The following is a 19,001-nucleotide window of genomic DNA, read 5'->3' as shown; positions in this document are numbered from 1 at the left end:
TGTCAATCCCAGCTCCCTCTCCCACCCCTCCTCCCTTATCCCTCCACCAGCTCCCCCAGCCCCCCACCACCTCCCCACATCATTCCCCAGGGAGGGTGAGGCCCTCCTTGTTGCCTCTTGTACAGGCCAAGATTAAGGCTCCAGACCTGCGCAGCAAGGAGGAGCTACGGCCATACCACCCTGAACGCACCCGATCTCGTCAGAGATCTACCTCTTAATCCTGAGTCCTGGCATTAAAGGTGTGTACCACCACTGCCTGATCTCTATAGCTTGAAGCTGACTTTGCTTTCTGAATCCTCAGGCAAGCTTTAATAAATCATAAATAATAAACCACCGCAGGGACAAGGTGGCTTCTTTTTTGCTGAGGTTGACTTCCTGTGCAAAATGCAATAGTTGTGGCAGCTGGAACATGTTTCCATTCTGAAGGGGCATCTGTCCGTGTACAATTCTATCCACCAGACAGGGAGAAACATGGAAGGAGTTAGGAGGTTCGCAGCATTAGGACTTGGGGGTCTCATGGGGGAAGAAGGGCACTGGAATAAAAGAGTCTATCTGCAGGTCAGCTCCCCAGGTTGCAAAGCTGTAAATAGCAGTGGAGGTTGGTATGTGGATCTTATCAGAAGCAGTGGAGGTTTCTATGTGGATCTTATCAGAAGTTCCCCAATCCTGACAGCCCACGTGTATTACCGGTCAAGCCAATTTTCCCCTTTGGGTTTCTCACTCCACTTGAGGCTTCTAGGTCATTACTCCTTCAGAGGAACCTGTGGTTTAGCTGCTGCTAAACCCGTCCAGAGCTCAAGATGTCCCATGTCTCAGCCTTTCTCCACTGAACTGCGAACTGATTTGAGAATTAGGAAAAGGTGTTCTGGCAAAGAAGAGGAGGTGGTATCAAGGGGCCTCAGCTTTCAATGTCAGGCACCTGAGGCACTGGGTGAGATCTTTTGTGGTCACACTGCTTACCTATTTGGTCACTCTGGAAAAGTCTTTCCTGTGTGTCCTGTGGTCACCATTTGAACATGAATCTTTTCCCTTAGGAGTGAAGCCGTTTAGATCATCCTATCCACCTCTGGTATGTGACTCTACTTCACTACCAATGGTACCCTGTCACCCCATCTCTCTGTGCTAAGCCAGACTCCTGTCTGGCCCTCACACCATTAGCATTCTGAATTGACTTCCAGAGTCTTTCTATCATCATTTTTTCCCGATTATAAAAATGGAGGGAATTTAGAAAATACAGGAACATCACTAACCACAGTAGGAGTGGGGATTGTTTTTACAGACATAAAGGATAAATGTCCCCAGTCTAACTAGAGGCAATCTGACAAGACCATTTCACCAAATAACAAGAGTAGGTTCTAACCTGGGGCCCATGACCTTCCTAGCGATTGGTTTTTGATCAAAATTACAGTACCATTCATAGGATTCCTTCCTGTGAGGTAGGCTTCATATCCAATTTAAAAAGTTAGTTTCCCCTATTGCACAAATGGGCAGATCTTGCCTGGTGTCTAACTCCTCTATTGTTTTGAAGGGAAAATTTTTTGCAGGCTTACAGTTTCAGAGGGTGAGTCCATGACCACCGTAGTGGCAGCATGGCAGCAGGCTGGCAGGCATGGCTCTGGAGCAGTAGCATGGAGCTTATCCCCAAGCAGGTGACCAGAGAGAGCTAACTCACTAGGAACTGCTTCTGAAACCTCAAAGCACGTCCCTATGACACACCTCCTCCAACAAGACCACACCTCCAACACTTTCACCCATTGGGGACCAATTATTCAAATATATGAGCCTGGGGGGGCATTCTTATTCACACTCTCACAGCTGGCAACTTACTACTGATTCTGCAGGGTCCAGCACCGGGTAAGAATACTGAGGTCTTCAAACCTATAGAGATCTGGTACTAGTGAGATGTCCAGAGGCCTACAAGGATGACACCAGCTGGTAACCTAACCAATACTGGAGAGGCTACCTTAAATGCCCTTCCCTGATAATGTGAGTGACAACTTCCTTGTATGCCATCCTAGAGCCTTCATCCAGTGGCTGAATGAAGCAGAGGCAGACACCCATAGCTAAACACTGAACTGAACTCCTGGAACCCAGCTGCAGAGAGGGAGGAGTGATGAGCAAAGGGGTTATGACTTGTGCAGGTCAGAAACAGCTGACCTGCACAAGGGGAAGCTCAGACTGACAGCTCAGCATGGGACTGATCCACCCCTGACCGTCTCAGCATCCTTTGGGGCCTCAGGCAATATATCAGCATTTGTCCTGTCATCCAGATGGATTGGGAACCCATTCCACGTGGAGGGATGCTGTCTTCACCTGACACATAGGGAGGGCCTAGGCCCTGCCCCAGATCATATGACAGACTTTCGAGATCACCCATGAAGGGCCTCACCTTCCTTGGAGAGTGGAGTGGGGATTGGAGGAGGGGCTGGGGGGGAGGCTGAAGGGGGGGAGCGGGAGTGGAGGGGGAGAGGGAGCTGGGATTGACATGTGAAGCAAACTTGTTTCTAATTTAAATAAAAAAAAAGAATATTGATGTCTTTTCTCACCCCTTAGGGCTACATAGCACCTTCTAGCACCATGAAAACTAGCCAGCAGGGATGAAGTTTTTGTTGTGCCCAAAGAGAGAGACCCCAAGACTCCAAGGAATCACTGATACCCTAATGCAAGTGCAAAAAGGTTTTAATTCTAAACCAACCTGCTGGGACCTTGCACTATCAGGAGAGTAAGGCCCCGTCTTACAATTACAAGGCATTTTTAAAGGGAAGAAAGGGGAGCGAGAATCCTGAGACCGTAAGTGTCAATTCCCAAGGTTACAGAGATTACTTAGCAGAGTTTCCATACAAGGTGATCATGAAATGGAAGGCCTTGAAGAAGGCAGTAACTGTCACCTGGTTAAGTAAAATTAATTGGCATATAGACAAGATCCTCTGAATGGATGGGGAACAGGGAAAGGGGGGGGGGGTAGTGGGACCTGGGAAGAATAGAGGGGGTAAAGAGGAAGGGAGTTGGTCATGGGGGAACAGGAAGTTGAGGGGGTGGGGGTAGAATAGGGGGAAGAGGGAATCATAGGATCGAAGACAGATCAGGCACCAGAGTGACCTCGAGTGATCTAAAGGTATAACATCAATTGGCAAGCTAAGCAATAGTGGAGGGACCACCTCGAATGCCCATTCCTGATAATGAACTTGATGTCTATAACTATCCGGGAGCCTTCATCCTGGGACTGATGGAAGCAGAGGCAAACACACAGCTAAGCACTGAACTGAACCCAAGGAACCCAGTGACAGAGAGAGAGGAATGATGAGCAAATTGGCAAAGAATGGGCTGGCAAAACCAGCAGAGACAGCTGATCTGAACAGGGGAGTGCTCTTGGACCCCAGACCGACAGTGGGGAGGCCAGAATGGGACTGATCTGGACCCCCCAAATGTGAGTGTCAGTGAGAAGGCTTGGACAACCTATGGGGCCCTGAGCTGTGGATCAGTGTCTATCCCTGGTATACAATCTGTCTTCATGTGCCTATAGCACAAAGAGAGATGCTCTCTCAGCCTGGACTCTTAGGGGAGTACCTTGACCCTACCAAGAGTAAAATGATAGACTCTAGACATCCCCTATGTGGAAGGATTTGGCAATAGGGTGGGAGGGAGGGTGGAAGGGGAGTGCGGGAGGAGGGGAGGGAGAGGGAACTGGGATTGACATGTAAAACAAGCTATTTAAAATTAAAATTAAAAAAAATACACACAAAAAAATTAATTGGCATAGTGGGATAGGGCTAGTTTTACGACCAGTAGGGCAAGAGGCTTTCTGGTTCCCAGTCTTCTCAAGGCAAGCCAGTAGTAGTAGGTGTTGTTGCAGCTGCTCGTGGGTCCCAGCTTCTGATCACATTATCTGTGGTCAGGGGGATTTATGATTGACAGGTCAGGTGGCCATCCAGTTCCCAGTTTTCTTAAGACAATGGGGCAGGGGTGAGCTTAGGTCCCCTTTTTGTGGGAACTGCTTGTGGCCTCCTGTCACCTCAAATAGTTGGGGACTTTTATTTTCCCCATTACAGTTTTCCACACAGTTGAAACTGATTTCTCGAAGTCTTATCTAAAGCGTGTGTTGACTTCAGCAACAGGGACTTACCTTATCAATATGGTGAGTAACTGTCTTGGTTAGGGTTTCTGTTGCTGTAATGACACACCATGACCAAAGCAACTTTGGAAAAAAAAAAAAGACTTTATTTGACTTATTGCTGTTCACCAATGGAAGTCAAGACAGAAGCTCAATCAGGGCCAGAACCTGGAGGCAGGAGCTGATGCAGGTCACAGAGAGGAGCTGCTTACTGGCTTGTTCCTCATGGCTTCCTTAGCCTGCTTTCTTATAGAGCCAGGACCACCAACCCAGGGATGGCACCACCCACAATGGACTAGGCCTTTTCCTTAATTAAGAAAATGCCCTGTGTAAAAAACACACAAAGGAAGGGAGGGAAGGAGAGAGGGAGGGAGGAGATGGAAATGCCTTAAAGATTTTATGGAGGCATCTTATCACTTGAGAGTCTCTCTTTCAGATAACTAGTGTGTGTGTAAAGTTGACGTAGGAATAGCCGGCACATGGTATTGGCACAAAAATAGACAGGTAGACCAATGGAATCGAATTGAAAACCCTGATATTAACCCACACACGTATGAACATCTGATCTTTGACAAAGAAGCTAAAAATATACAATGGAAAAAAGAAAGTATCTTCAACAAATGGTGCTGACATAACTGCAGAAGACTGCAGATAGATCCATGTCTATCGCCATGCACAAAACAAGTCCAAATGGATCAAAGACCTCAACATAAATCTAGCCACACTGAATCTCTTAGAAGGAAAAGTGGGTGGTACCCTTGAACGAATTGGTACAGGAGACAGCTTCCTGAACAAAACACCAGTAGCACAGTGAGATCAACAATTAATAAATGGGACCTCCTGAAACTGAGAAGCTTCTGTAAGGCAGAGGACACAGTCAGCAAGACAAAAAGGCAGCCCACAGAACGGGAAAAAATATTCACTAACCCCACATCTGAAAGAGGGCTGATCTCCAAAATTTACAAAGAACTCAAGAAGCAAGTCTCCAAAACACCAAAGGATCCAATTAAAAAGTGGGCTACAGAACTAAATAGAGAATTTTCAATAGAGGAGTCTAAAATGGCACTTGAGAAAGTGCTCAACATCCTTAGCCATCCAGGAAATGCAAATAAAAACAACTCTGAGATACCTTCTCACTTCTGTCAGAATGGCTAAAATCAAAAATACCAATGACAATTTATGCTGGAGAGGATGTGGTGAAAGGGGAACACTCCTCCATTGCTGGTGTGAGTGCCAACTTGTACAGCCACTTTGGAAATCAGTATGGAGATTCCTCAGAAAAATGGGAATAAAAGTACCACAAGACCCAGAAACTCCACTCTTAGGCATATATCCAAAAGATGCCCATTCATATAACAAGGATGTCTGTTCTACTATGTTCATAGCAGCATTATTTGTAATAGCCAGAACTTGGAAGCAACCTAGATGCCCCTCAACTGAAGAGTGGATAGAGAAAATGTGGTACACTTATACAATGGAGTACTATTCAGCAGAAAAAAACAATGGAATCCTGAGATTTGCAGGCAAATGGATGGCACTAGAAAAAACCATCCTGAGTGAGGTGACCCAGTCACAAAAAGAGAAACATGCCATGTACTCTCTCATATATGGATTTTAGACATAGATCTGGGGAGTGCCAGCCTACAATCCCATGGCCAGAGATTCTGGGAAACAGAACCTTCATTCAGTGGCTGATGGAAGCAGAGGCAGACTCCCACGGCTAAGCACTGAGCTGAACTCAAGAAATCCAGTGACAGAGAGGGAGGACTGATGACCAAAGGCTTAAGACTGGACTGGTTTAACCCCCAGATACAGCTGACCTGACAAGGGTTAGCTCTTGAATCCCAGACTGATGCCTGGGAATCCAGCATGGGACTGATCAAGACCCCCTGAATGTGGGTGTCAGTGAGGAGGCCTAGGTAACCTATTGAGCCTTGGGTAGTAGATCAGTATTTATCCCGGGTATACAAATGGACTTTGGGCTCCCATCCAACAATGAGAGATGCACTCTTATCTTGGACTCTTGGGGGAGGGTCTAAGCCCTGGATGAAATGATAGACTATGGACACCCCCATGGAGGGACTCACCCTCCCTGGAGAAATGAGGGGATATTGGTGGGATTGGTGGGAGGGCATGGGAGGAGGGGAGGGAAACGGAGAGGGACCTGGAATTGACATGTGAAGCAACCTTGTTTCTAATTTGAAAATTATATATATATATATATGTATATATATGTAACCATAATTTAAAACTAAGCAAGTTTTATGTAATAAAATATTTTAAATTAAAAAAAAAAAAGAATAGCCAGCACAGCGACCAATGGCAATGGCAACAAACTGTACTGTTTTGGAGACTTCTAGGACCTTCCTGATCAATTAATTCACAGGGTTCCATCCCAGGCCTCATACTACAATTTTACTTTAATAACCCATGTCTTCTGGGAGTGACACTGTCTTATTGATGCAGGGTAATCCTGTTCAAATTCCCTTTTCTAAACCTGAATTTTGAGAATAGCTAACTAGTGGGTTTCCACAAGGTTGTTTACAAATATCCTTGGTTTTGGTTAACTCACCAGCTACAGTACCCTCCCCTATAACCCCAACCCCATACCCACTAAATCCTTTATGCCCTAATATGCCCTGCAGTGTAACAGGAAAAACATAGAAAAAAAAAAAGCCAACAACAGGCATTCTATTTTATTACATCTTTCTGAAAATTTGAGATTCTGAGCGAATGTATAGATGGTGTAAACCCGTGTTTAAACTAGCATTCTGCGGGAAGATAAACTTCAGGTTCAGTGATGCAAAACACAAATAGGACTGACACAATACTGGCCTCCAAAGCCATGGCCGCAATCAAAGTTAAAGCAATGGCGTAATTAGCAGGAATCCCTAACAACTATATGGAGGAATGAACTTCCAATGAAATAAATGCATTATGGAATTAAAACTCAGAATTTCATTATATCTTGTAAATAAATCATTACTTCACTTGGGCACTTACTTGACTTTAAATTACTATAAAAGATAAAAATTCCTCCAAGATACTAAAAAATTTTAAATGGATGTAGGTCTCAGCCTAGCACTACTAGAAACTTCTCTAGCAAGTAGTCATAGGAGGTTAAACAACATAGTTTAACCTACTACACAGGTGTAGCAGACATGGGGACTATCGGATTCTGTATTGTACACTACCAGATCCAGAGGACAAATGACAGCATGGAATGCCAGGCTCCTACATAAAGAAAGGACAGATCTTACAGGATCTCACATTCCTTGCAAGCTACCACTGAGTTTCATCCCAAGCTGGTGTTTTTAATGATAATTTAGAAATTAAATCTATTATCTTTCCTTATATAAAATGTATAATTTCTTACATGCTAGGAGGAAAAAACTGGAAAGTTTAAAATCAGTTAAACCACTATCTTGATTTTTAAGATGAGATTTTCGCTTTCTACTTACTCAAAACATTTTCAAAGGTATTTTGTGTGCATGTGTATCAGCAGTTGACATGGTATAGGGTATGGAGGTCAGAGGGCAGCCTGCAGATGGTCTTTCCACTATGTGGCTCTTGGGAACAGAGTTCATGTTATCATCAGATGCCTTTTCCTACTCTCTCACTGGCTTCTAATCTTCTGTAACTTCAAAGTTGCATGTCTCTTTCATAATTGCCATCTTCATATGCGCTACTCTTTGATCAAAATATTTTAAGGTTTTGTTACCTCCACAGCTATGCTAAGGCCACTTCTATCTGCACTATCTTTTCCTAAAGATCACATAATCAAATCCTGCCAGATATTTCTACCAAAGGCACTGATCTCACACTCCCGGTCCTGAGACTTCTCACCACCACCCTCTACCTGGAACTTATCTAGGTGTTTTATAACCAATTGCAATTTGCTTTATATTTTCCCGTTAATCAGGTGACCGGGTTCTCACAGAAAGAAGGTGAGATTTACTGAACTTTGTCTCTGGCTGTGCACAGTGTAGGAGATACTCAACAAACCCTGGATGAACTATGTGGCTGTGGTGTTTCAATGTTCTTGAATGGCCCCCACAGGTTCATATAATTGAATACCTCATCTCCATTGGTGGAACTGTCTGGGAAGGCTTAGATGTGACTTTGTTGGAGGAAGTGACACTGAGGAGCAGGCTTTGAGGTTTCCAAAGCCTGTGCCATTCCCAGTTAGCTCTCTCTCTGTCTTCTCTTTGTGGATAAAAATATCTAAGTTCTCAGCTCTCAGCCTCCAATGCCAGGCCTGCTTCCATACTCCCTAACATGATGGTCAAGGTCCTTCTAGAACACTCTAGTAGTGTGAACCCCAAATTAAATGCTGTCTTTTGTAAGTTGCCTTGGTCATGGTTTTTTGTCACAGCAATGGAAAGGTAACTAAGACAATACCTTCTTTTTGTAATTCAATATATATATTGCTAACAATTTACTAAGACACCAAAACCCACCTGTTTTATTTTCAAATTTTTACTTACATTGACTTGGTAGCATGTTTCTCCTTAGTTTTCATTGTAAGGTAATATGTCAAAGCTTAAAATTGGGTATTTTTAATATGTTACAAGATGAATTTATATTTTGAAGAAAACCTTTCATAATTCTACAAACACTGATATTTACAATATTCTTAATATAAATATATACAATGTAGCATAACATCTAAATATACAAAATAGTTTTACATCATCATATTGGTATAGAACACTGAAAATGCAAACTAGTGAAAAAATTCACAAAAAAACCTGCTAATACTGTAGGAAATCAGCAACAAGTTAATAAACTGTCATACAATATCTTATATACAACATAACTGTGCAAGTCAATTCTAATCTACACTTTTAAAGGCAGATGACTTATCCACACAAAGCATGCTAAAATCTAACTACAATTTTAGAACTCATATGCTAATGCAGGCATTTTTCTCTTCATTTTGTTTTGTTTTAAAGATAGGGGCTTACTTTGTAGTCCTGTTCTTGGAACTCACTCTGTAGACCAAGCTGGCCTCAAACTCAGAGATCCATCTACCTCAGTTTTGGAGTTCTGGGATTAAAGGTGTGCGCCACCATACAGGGTGCAATTTTATGATAATATATGAAACAGGAATTTGAACTGTGAATTCCTAGAAAGATACTGGGAAACCTCAGAGAAAACAAACCAGGCCTTTTCCCTGGGACTCATGAGTATATAACCGAAACATAACAGAGTATATAACAGAAACACCAAAGAAAGAAAATAAAAGTCACCAGGGTGCTGTGAGTTAATTTAACCTTTAGAGTTTAGTTTCCCTTAAAACCCTTAAAATTTCTCTAGGATGCTTTTATTTTCTTGTGATTTAGTGGGGGCAATAAGGAAATGAGGTACCTTAGAAGAAATACCAGAAAGCAAAATTACAGGAAACAAAAGCGCATATAAAATGTTCTCAGAAAAGGGCAGGAAATAATAATCTAAGTACAGCACATTTTTCTCATCTTTTTGGGCATACTACAAAATATGTTAAGTCATAAGAGCATTGTTAAAGAATAAGAAAGTAGAGATGCAGATCACATTTCTTTGTTAAATTTGTTAATGCTGATAGAGTGCATGTTTACCAAAATGTGTGCTTTTCTTTGTGCTTCTGTGAACGTACTCTTCCTTCATGCCACACCCTGTGATACCCACCAGATGAAGTGTCTTGGTGGTAAAGACAAGAAAAGAGAGAATTTGGGTGACCAGCTCTACTACTGACAAGAAACCCATATGGGTGTCTGCTGGTGACTTACAAGTCTGTGGTACAAGCAGGAGGTCAACTAGGTGGCTTCTGCTGGCACAGAACGGAACAACTCTCTTGGACATCCTGGTTCTATCAGCTTCCCCATCACACTCAAACCCAGAAATATATATGGGAAAGGTAATCTAAAAAGCAGGACAGCTTGGGCTGGCATGCTGAGGGTGCTGTTTTCTTTGTCCTGAGAACTGAAGAGGCTGAATGCTTGCAGTCCTGCATGCCACAGACCTCACCCACCCCTCAGCATGGGAGGAGGAACATTCTGTGGAGAAGCCTGGGCCAGTACCAAACCACGGCAGGGAAATCTCAATGGGTCTGTTTATCACTTTCACCTTATGCCTATATAAAGTGATATACAGGTATAAACCTATGAGCTGTGAGGTTGAATGAATAAAAGGGAGGTGTGACACAAGCTGTGAAAGTAGGAACCCAAATAAAAACATCTGTCTGCGGACTTCTAACTACTTCCCCCAACCCCCGCCCCCCCCCCCCAGTCTCTGTCTCTCTCCCAAAAATGAATGGTGCTAAGCAATACCCTGAGTTCTGGTAGGACAGGAAAGAATGAAGTTCAGATGTATAGGCTGTGACCATGGGAACCGCAGTGGTACAGGGTAGAGTGACAACAGATAACCTAGAGGTGGTGGGAAGGGGACAGAGAACACTAACTGCAGGGCAGACCATCCATTGGGTACAGTGTCTCAGACTCCCAGGGCACGTAACTAGCATTTTACTTAATTTTATTAGTAAAAATAATCCAAGTTTTAGATTAAAGGAATATTTTAATCCAAAATATGAATACTGTCATTTTATACAAACACAATTATTAAACATACATTTAAATTTTGTATGGAAGGGGCCCAAGTGGGCCAAAGTGCTTGGGGCCTAAAAACCTCATGAGCTGTGGGCACAGGGTCAAACCAACTCTAGAAATGGGAGCTTCAGGCCACTAAAAAGGACTGGAGAAGAAGGGTTCGAGGGTAAATGATGGCCAAGGAATTTTACCTTGCTGGTCTTGTTTCACTGATTTTGTTTTCTTGAGTTTTATTTTTGAAGGAGAAGTGCTATTATTAGTTTAACTTACCCAAGTCAGAACAAGAAACAAATTTAAGATCATTATTTTACAGTTATGTCCTCCAAAAGGACAGGGCTGACGGGTCTCAGGTGTCTGCGGTCCTCCACTTCTGCAAACACTGTTCTTTAGGAGCCTGCCCCTTGGTTCCAGACTCATCTGTGCTTCTTTAAGGCCTTGGCTCTAAGCCAAGGTTGGCAAGGTCAGCATTGGGGCCATCTGCAGTTGCCAAAGCACGTAGACACTATGACGAAAGAAAAGCAGCATGGAGAACAGATAAGAAGCAACAGGAGACAAATGATAAATCTGAATGTTCTAAATTTGTGCTGTTAAAAACTGGTAAAGAAAGCCAGGTATGGTAGTGCATGCCTTTAATCCCAGTACTAGGAAGGCTTGACCCAGTACAAGGTCACCCTGGTCTACATAGTGAGTTCCAGGATACCAGGGCTACACAGAGAAACCCTGTCTTGAAAAACAACCAAAAACAAAAGAACAAAAAGACAAAAAACAAAAACAAACAAAACTCCCAAAACACAATGGTAAAAGATTCTTGTGTGAAGCATTCTCTGAACAGTAGGTTTGAGATATCCACACTTTGTACATACTTCTTTGTATTTAAAAATATTTCATAAGATACATTATAAATGTATAGTCAGAAAAATAGACTTTCAGTAGTTGCTTAAAAACTTGTGTTCTTGAGCTGGAGAGATGGCTCAGTGGTTATGAGCACTGGCTGCTCTTCCAGAGGACATGGGTTCAACTCCCAGCACCCATATAGCAGTTTATAACTGCCTGTAACTCCAGTTACGGGTGATCTGACACATTCACACAGACATACATGTAGGAAAATGAGTGCACATGAAATTAAAAATTAATAAATTAAAAAGTAATTGTAATAAAAAACCAAAAACAAAACTTGTGTTCTCAAGGCCCTGCACTCTGACTGCTGCCATCTTTTAAGTCCTTACAAGGTAGCCCAGGATAGTGAATATGATTAAGCATGGGCATGCGAAAAACCCAAATTTGACAAAGAAGTTTTGGCAACTCAGCAACATTCTAGGGAAACACCCATCAAGAAAGGTAATCAGCGTCCACTTCTCGGCCTGTTCCAACGCCTATGAAGACAGGTGAGGAGGAAGAAAACACAAAGAATGAATGCTATTGACTTTAGTAGTCTTCTGTGCTGAAGAGACAGAGCTACAGTATTCAGCTCTCTGAATTTCAACTGAAGAGCCTACATTTTAGACATGTGACTAGATCAAGGTCATATACCAAAGTGGACACAAATTAGCTTGAGAGCTCAGGATTCCTGATTTTTTTGCTTTGGAGTTCTTATACTTCCAGACTTCAAGGGAATTTTACAATTGTACGAAATGTACACAGGGAAATGGAAAAACTACTAGTTTTCTTTTAAAAGTACACATTAATTTGTGAACTGTACAATCTTAAAATGAAGTTCCAAAGAAGCAACCTAAAAAAAACAAACAAACAAACAAACAAACAAAAAAAAAACCAGGTAAAATCAGAGCTGGAATAAGACTGGAAGGTTAGATTAGCCCGAGTTGTACACTGGGACCTTAGCGTAGAGACAGCAAACTCTGTTTCTTCAAATCAGATTCAGGCCACTTTAGACTTTGAGGCAACTCCAGCCAGTGCTGCCCTCTTTTTCTGGTTACAACTGCAACAACAACAGAAAAGGAGGGCTGGAGAGATGGCTCAGATGTTAAGAGCACCGGCTGTTCTACCAAGGTCCTGAGTTCAATTCCCAGCAACTCCATGGTAACTCATAACACTCAATAATGAGATCTAGTGCCCCCTTTTGGTATGCAGACAGAACACTATATACATAATAAATATACCTAAAAAAACAAAAAGAAAACGACAGAAAAGGAAAATTCTAAACTTGAACTCAGTTTCAAGGTAACAAAACTGTTAGCATTAAGAAGGCCTTGATGATGGGCAAACACCAGGTCTCCAGCTAACAGAAAGTCACTAACTGATCCTTTCCATGGAAAAGCTTATTAGTTTTCGTTTCTTATTCAGGAGGTACAAACTGGGTTAAATATGTAAGATACTACACAGTATCTCTTTGTTTCTAAAACTTCAACATCTGATTTTAGTTTTATTGTTGTCTCTTTCCCCTGACAGTAGTGAAAAAAGCTAGGTGGAGGGTTACATTACCAGGTCCAGTTCAATGACATTTTTCACACTACTGTAATCAGGCAGAGCTATTTCACTTGTGAAATCCATCTAAAATACTGAAATCACTGAGAATGCTGACTAGTTGTACAGAGTTACACACTAAAATTGAAGCAAATACATGGGACTGAAAACTGGTTATTCTCCCCTTTGTTTTCTTGTCTGGATGTTTAAGGATACTCTCCTTTTGCCCATGTTGGCACTTGACAGCATGGTGTTAGATATCTTAGTCAGTACTTCTCAACCTATTAACTCATTTTATATATGTATATACATATATATGTATATACATATATAAAATGAGTTAATTTATATAACTATATATATTTATATCACTACCAGAACATATGGAAAGAAAATAAGTCTTTCTAGTGAGATGAGACGCCAAAATGAAAAAGAAAAGACTACTTCAGAAGTAAGACTTAGACAGTGTACTGATTAAGCTGGATATACAGTAAGGCCGACCACTGTTCAACCTTTCATAGTCTACTGTGCTGCTTAATACAGACCGGCACTCTTGATTACCACTGCATGAGAACGAGCCTCTCTCTCTTCCTTTTCACATTAGTATGCGGAAAAGATTAGGATTTTATGCTTTAAAAGAAAAAAATTACTCGTTATATTTCTTTAAATTCTCTATTTACAGCAGCATGCCAAGATTAGAACAGAATGTCTTACTTTTAAATAATTACATGAACAACTCCTTTGTACTGTTTTCTTCGGCCAGTCCATTTTCTTCCTTGCTTTTGTAATCGGAAAGGAACAAATTTTCTATTTGAGTCAAGAATTCCTCAGCGATGAAGCAATTGGCTATTTTGCTTAGTGTTTTCCTTAGACACTCCAAAAGCTAGTAGAAAGGAAAAATTTATATTTAAGTATTAAGAGGGTTTGCATAACTGTCACAATTTCTTTTCAAACCTCAGTAATACTCAAATGAGAAACACTGTTCCTTCTCAACAATCTTAGCCTTCACCACTGGAATCACTATTGAAGGTTAAGTTAGCTCCTTTACAATTCCACAGGAAACACACATGTGCAAGCAACGCTCTCTACTTCGGACAAATCCATGGTTGTTGCTCCCTTTAGGAGTTACATTTACAGAGCCATCTCTAACGACTTAAAAACAAACAACAAGAACAAAGAGGCACATAGAACTGTGGGTCTATGGATGAAGCACAGTGCCTGGTGACTCAAATTGAATCCCAGTCCCCAAACCACACAAATAAGAGAGACAGACAGGGGGACAAAAAAAAGAACTAAGTATATAGTCATTGCCAGTTTTCTTAGAGATGCACACAATAGTCTTTCAATAGTATATAGGAAAATGTAGCAAAAAGAACTTAGTATGTGTACTTTTCAGAATATTCAGAAATGACTAAAACACTCTATTCATCTTAACCAGAAGTGTATGTGTGTCTGTGTGTGTGTGTGTGGGGGGGGGGTGTTTAAACCGTTACTTTCTAAGTACAATGTTAGAGCAAAAATGACTACTTAAACTTAAATTAGACTTATACTACATATTTTTTAAAATGGTCAAATGTTATGATTAAAAGGGAAACATGGTACTCATGAATTTTAAAGATCAAAGGTTCTTTATTGTACACAATGGTAACCTGCAAAGAAATATATCAGTAAATGCATTCTAAAATAGTATTTTTACATATAAGCTTAGCCAATAGAACACATTAATTTTACAAAGTAAATCAATAAAGGAAACAGAAAATGTATTCACAGAGCAGCAGAAAACACACCAAGAACACTAGCTTTGGAATCTGAATAATAAAACCAATTAAAAATGAAGGCAGCTTACTTTCTGCAAACAAGTTAGGTCTGAATCCCGGCGAAAGATTCTATCCATGGGGATACTGCTGTAGGAAGAAATTTAGAAGCCGATGACACAAATACCCAACTGGTTGTATAATAAAATGTCATTGATGCCAGACATTAGGATTCTATATTTAATCCAGGCTTTGCTTTCTCTGATTCAATTTGATGAGAAAGACTGCAAATTTGGGGCCATCACAAAACCACAAAACATACCTATGAGAAAACCTGTATTTTTCAATTATCCATCTTGTCTTTTCAAATACTAATTCCCACTGAGGTTCTTCTAACATCTGTTGTACTTCAAATTTGTAAGGTAAACCTAGAGAAGTGTAAAGAAGGACATTTTCATCAACTATTTCTCCAATCTCCTTTTCTGACAGTTCTATGAAAAGCACCGTGAAAGGCAGGATGGCACCTCACTTATCATTGAAGAGATCTTGTAGGCTGAAGAGGGCAGTATCAGAAACAAACTGGTCTGTTCTCCGCAAACAGGGCATGGTACTTTCCTAGGACACAAGCCAGCAAGCCCATGGCAACGCTGCATCGGCAGGCGGCACTCTTGAGAAAAGCTGGGAGATCTACCAGGCGTTCAGCACGCAGTTCTTCCCAGGGGCTGTCTCCTGGCTCTGCTAGCTTCTTCACAAACACGTGTTGTCTACACTTTGCTAACTACTTGAGGGGGTATCTTCTACAGTCTCTGGAGTTCACTTTGAAATAATATGGCAGACTGTTCTCTGGTAACTTAGTTGCCTCAGGTCCATCACCTTCACTCAAGTTTGCCAGGACCTGGTTTCTCTCTTCCTGGTATAGCAAATTGGGCTTAACTGATTTGTTTCCCATCTTTGAGCAACCATCTTCCTTCAGATCCTAAGTTATATCGTAAATAAAATACTACTATTTTGTATATTTTACCTAGTGTTTTGGTTGCTTCAAAAAAGTCCTTTATTACTTCATTTTGGCCAGAAAAGAATTACATAAATTTTAAATTATTAAATTCTAATGAATTAAAATGAGAACAGTAACATGTACCCAGTATCAACTAATTGTATTAGATTTGATTGGAATAGAGGCTCATGACCAAAATCCATACAACTGAGAAATGACTTAAAGTGAAGACAAGTTTATCATGATGCTTTCTGTTACAACTTTTTAGAAATTACAGTTAAGTTGAAGAATTATGTGTATTATATGCTGTACTCAGCAGGGCTTTATGAACTACTACTGATATTATTCATTCAAAGAAATTCAGTGCTCATTAGTTGCTACTAAGGATACAAAAACAGTAAATAAATTGTCTCAAAAGTCAAAGTGGTCAATAAGTCAGAAAAAGTATTGCATATTTATTAAAACAAAAATAAATTAATAGTCAGCCATGCTGAGAAGATTTTACCAATGACAGGGCATCAAAGAAGGATGAAATTAATTAATAAGCAAACATTCATTTAGAATCCACTTTATGCCAGGTTCCGTGCTGGAAGCTAGATAGAAAACTACAGTATGTAGTGCCAAAGATTTCATGATTCAACAGAGAAGGGACCACTGCAAATGTAGTTCACACAGAATTACACCCAGAAAAATCTGAGTCTCCAACTACTTGCTTACAAAGTCCCCTCCCTGCCTTTCTTAGTCTGCTGTATTAATTCCCATGTAGACAGATGACCAGAACAGTCACAAGGAGACATACAGAAGACACACATCCCAAGTTGGGATAGTTGGCTATGTCAAACTAATTCTTTCTTGAGACAGATGGATTTGGGAGATCTGAAGTCTGTCTGTCTTTGGGAATCCTAATACTCCAGGGGGTAATGGAAAGCTGGGTTGTGTTTTTTTTTCTTCTTTATTTGCATACCACAACAGAGAAAGCAAGGTTGCATTTATGAAAGTATCTTTCTGAGAACTGTGTTTTGTGTCCTACTATGTCTCTGGTGCCCAGTATATACACACTTCTATGCATGCAATGTTTACAGTGCTCAGCATGTACGCTGCCTGTGCAACACAATGTCTCCAGTGCTCATCAGATACACGCCCTGCTCTAATGTTTCTCCACAATTTCATCCTTTTATCTAAGGCCATGGTAACACTAGAATGAAAGGAAACAGGGTGGTTTAGCTAGGTGGCATGTAATGAGTCCTCAGCTGATACACTTTCTCATCAAACAGTTTTACACAATTATAAGTTCTTTAACTTGAGGATAGGGATAGTAAGAAGCTATCACTGCTGAAACTTACGGTAGGTACCATCGGGGCTAACTTCTTCACTTATAACCAAGCAGGTAATCTGGGAATATGGTAAAGGATTACTTCGATTATATGGACTAACAATCATTCCAATGAACTTTGCTCCTCCTCTAGAGAAGTAAGTCTGCAATGAAAAGAAAAGTATAATTAATTTCAACTCTCAAAGTTGTAATTGATAATTAATTGGAGAAAAGAAAACAAAAAGGGGCCCTATCCAAACAGCAGCAACTGAAGGAAATGCCTTATATACTCATTTCAGGCCCAAGCTGTTTACCTCCATCAGAAGTGATCCTTACAAATGCATACAGCATGGTTGGGGAGAGCATACTAAGTACGCAAGCAGGAGGATCAGGTTTCACCTATCCAGAACCCACATAATAAGCCTGTGGCAATGAGTTATTTGCACCTGTAGCATGCAATCTTAGTACTGAGGAAGGGCATGGGAAGGCAGCACAGGAGGGTACTAGCTGGCTACCCTGGCCTAGCTACAGTTTCAGTGAGAAATCCCATGGCAACAGAATAAAATGGAAAGGGACAGAACAGGACACCCAATGTTCTTCTCTGGTTCATGTGCAAACACATAGGAGTGTGCACCTCTCCTCACAAACATACATACATACAAAATTAAAGAAAAAGACAACAGAAATGCCACATATATTAGTTAGGTGTGGTGATACACATTCATCTCAGTACTCAAGAGGCTGAGACAGGAGAATGGAAAATTAGCACAAGTTCTAGGCCAGGCTGGGCCCACAGAATAAGAGTCTTCGTCAAACAAAACAAAATACATACCACAAACAATTGTGTTTACATATTGTAATGTCAAATCATTTGATTGTAATTCTTATTAACATGACAAAAACTTACAAATAGCTATTAACATAGAAAATACACATCAAATGTAACCGTGAGTAAAAATACAACTTGTTTTTACAAAGAGATAAATCAACGTTTTCAACTACTGTAATTGTAATGAGTCTTGTTCTACTTCCTGTCAGGTTTTAAGGGCTCTTAAACAAAACAAACAAACAAACAAACAAAAAAAAAAAAAAAAAAGAAAAGAAAGAAAGAAGAAAAAAGAAAAATCAAAAACAAAAACCCAAAACCTGTCTATACTCAACTGCTGACCTTCCAAATGCTTACTGATGTAACTGGGGAAAAAAGCAAGTTATTTCAGAACTGCAGATGTAAAGAATGTTAGTGTAAAGCTAAAAAAGACAGATGTTTAATTTCACAGAAACAAACAGGAGGATATATAATTCTTTACAAATTGTAGGCACATAACACTATAAACGCACCTGGTATTTGGCTTGTGTGTCAATATCTCGTAAAGATGGATTAGGATCAAACGCAGGATGAGAATGGTACCACCCAATAACACTGTAGCCTCTAAGAGCCAAGGTTTCTGAGGCCTGCGTCTGTGATACAGGATCCATCTCACACTGCAGTCCTGTACTCAGACTGTTACATGGTTCTGCTGCACAGACCTGTAAAGGATTGTACAAACCTGATTACAGAGGAATCCTGTCAATTCTATTACTTGTCAAATAAACTCCAAGTGTGACTATAGGCTACGAACTCCTTAACACCTACCCAAAAACATTTTCAACAATTCCTATTACATATGAAAGTAATTTTAGTCAAATTATGTATGGCAGGCAGCATTTACCCACAAGCACTAGAATACATTACTGCTCTTAGTTGTAGCTTTTCACTGGGGATGGTAGCGGGCAGCCAAGGCTGGCAGATCCTCTCCCTCTTAAGAGTAAACAGATGCCCAGTTAA

At 40.8% G+C, this 19,001-nt stretch overlaps 1 protein-coding gene across 5 annotated transcripts in view; it reads right to left on the bottom strand.

The window, feature by feature from the left end:
* Nucleotides 1–10,604: 10,604 nt before the first annotated feature.
* Mysm1 (Myb like, SWIRM and MPN domains 1) overlaps nt 10,605–19,001 on the bottom strand; it is a 34,837-nt gene continuing 26,440 nt past the window's right edge. For 2 of the 5 annotated variants that reach the window (XM_005074304.4, XM_013116499.3), the window contains exons 16-21: nt 18,515–18,703; nt 17,208–17,340; nt 15,193–15,298; nt 14,963–15,020; nt 13,831–13,999; nt 10,605–11,197 (exon numbers count right to left, since the gene is read on the bottom strand). In XM_005074304.4, coding sequence (XP_005074361.1) covers nt 13,841–13,999; nt 14,963–15,020; nt 15,193–15,298; nt 17,208–17,340; nt 18,515–18,703 — 645 coding nt within the window. In that variant the 3' untranslated portion in view covers nt 10,605–11,197; nt 13,831–13,840. Of the gene's footprint in view, nt 11,198–13,830; nt 14,000–14,962; nt 15,021–15,192; nt 15,299–17,207; nt 17,341–18,514; nt 18,704–19,001 lie in introns of those variants that run through there. The other 3 variants (XM_013116498.3, XM_040757152.1, XM_040757153.1) reach the window with 3 other exon arrangements.

The sequence above is a fragment of the Mesocricetus auratus genome, unplaced genomic scaffold (assembly GCF_017639785.1).
Source record: "Mesocricetus auratus isolate SY011 unplaced genomic scaffold, BCM_Maur_2.0 Super-Scaffold_100014, whole genome shotgun sequence".
NCBI lineage: Eukaryota > Metazoa > Chordata > Mammalia > Rodentia > Cricetidae > Mesocricetus > Mesocricetus auratus.
This window is presented reverse-complemented; position numbering and strand designations above follow the sequence as displayed.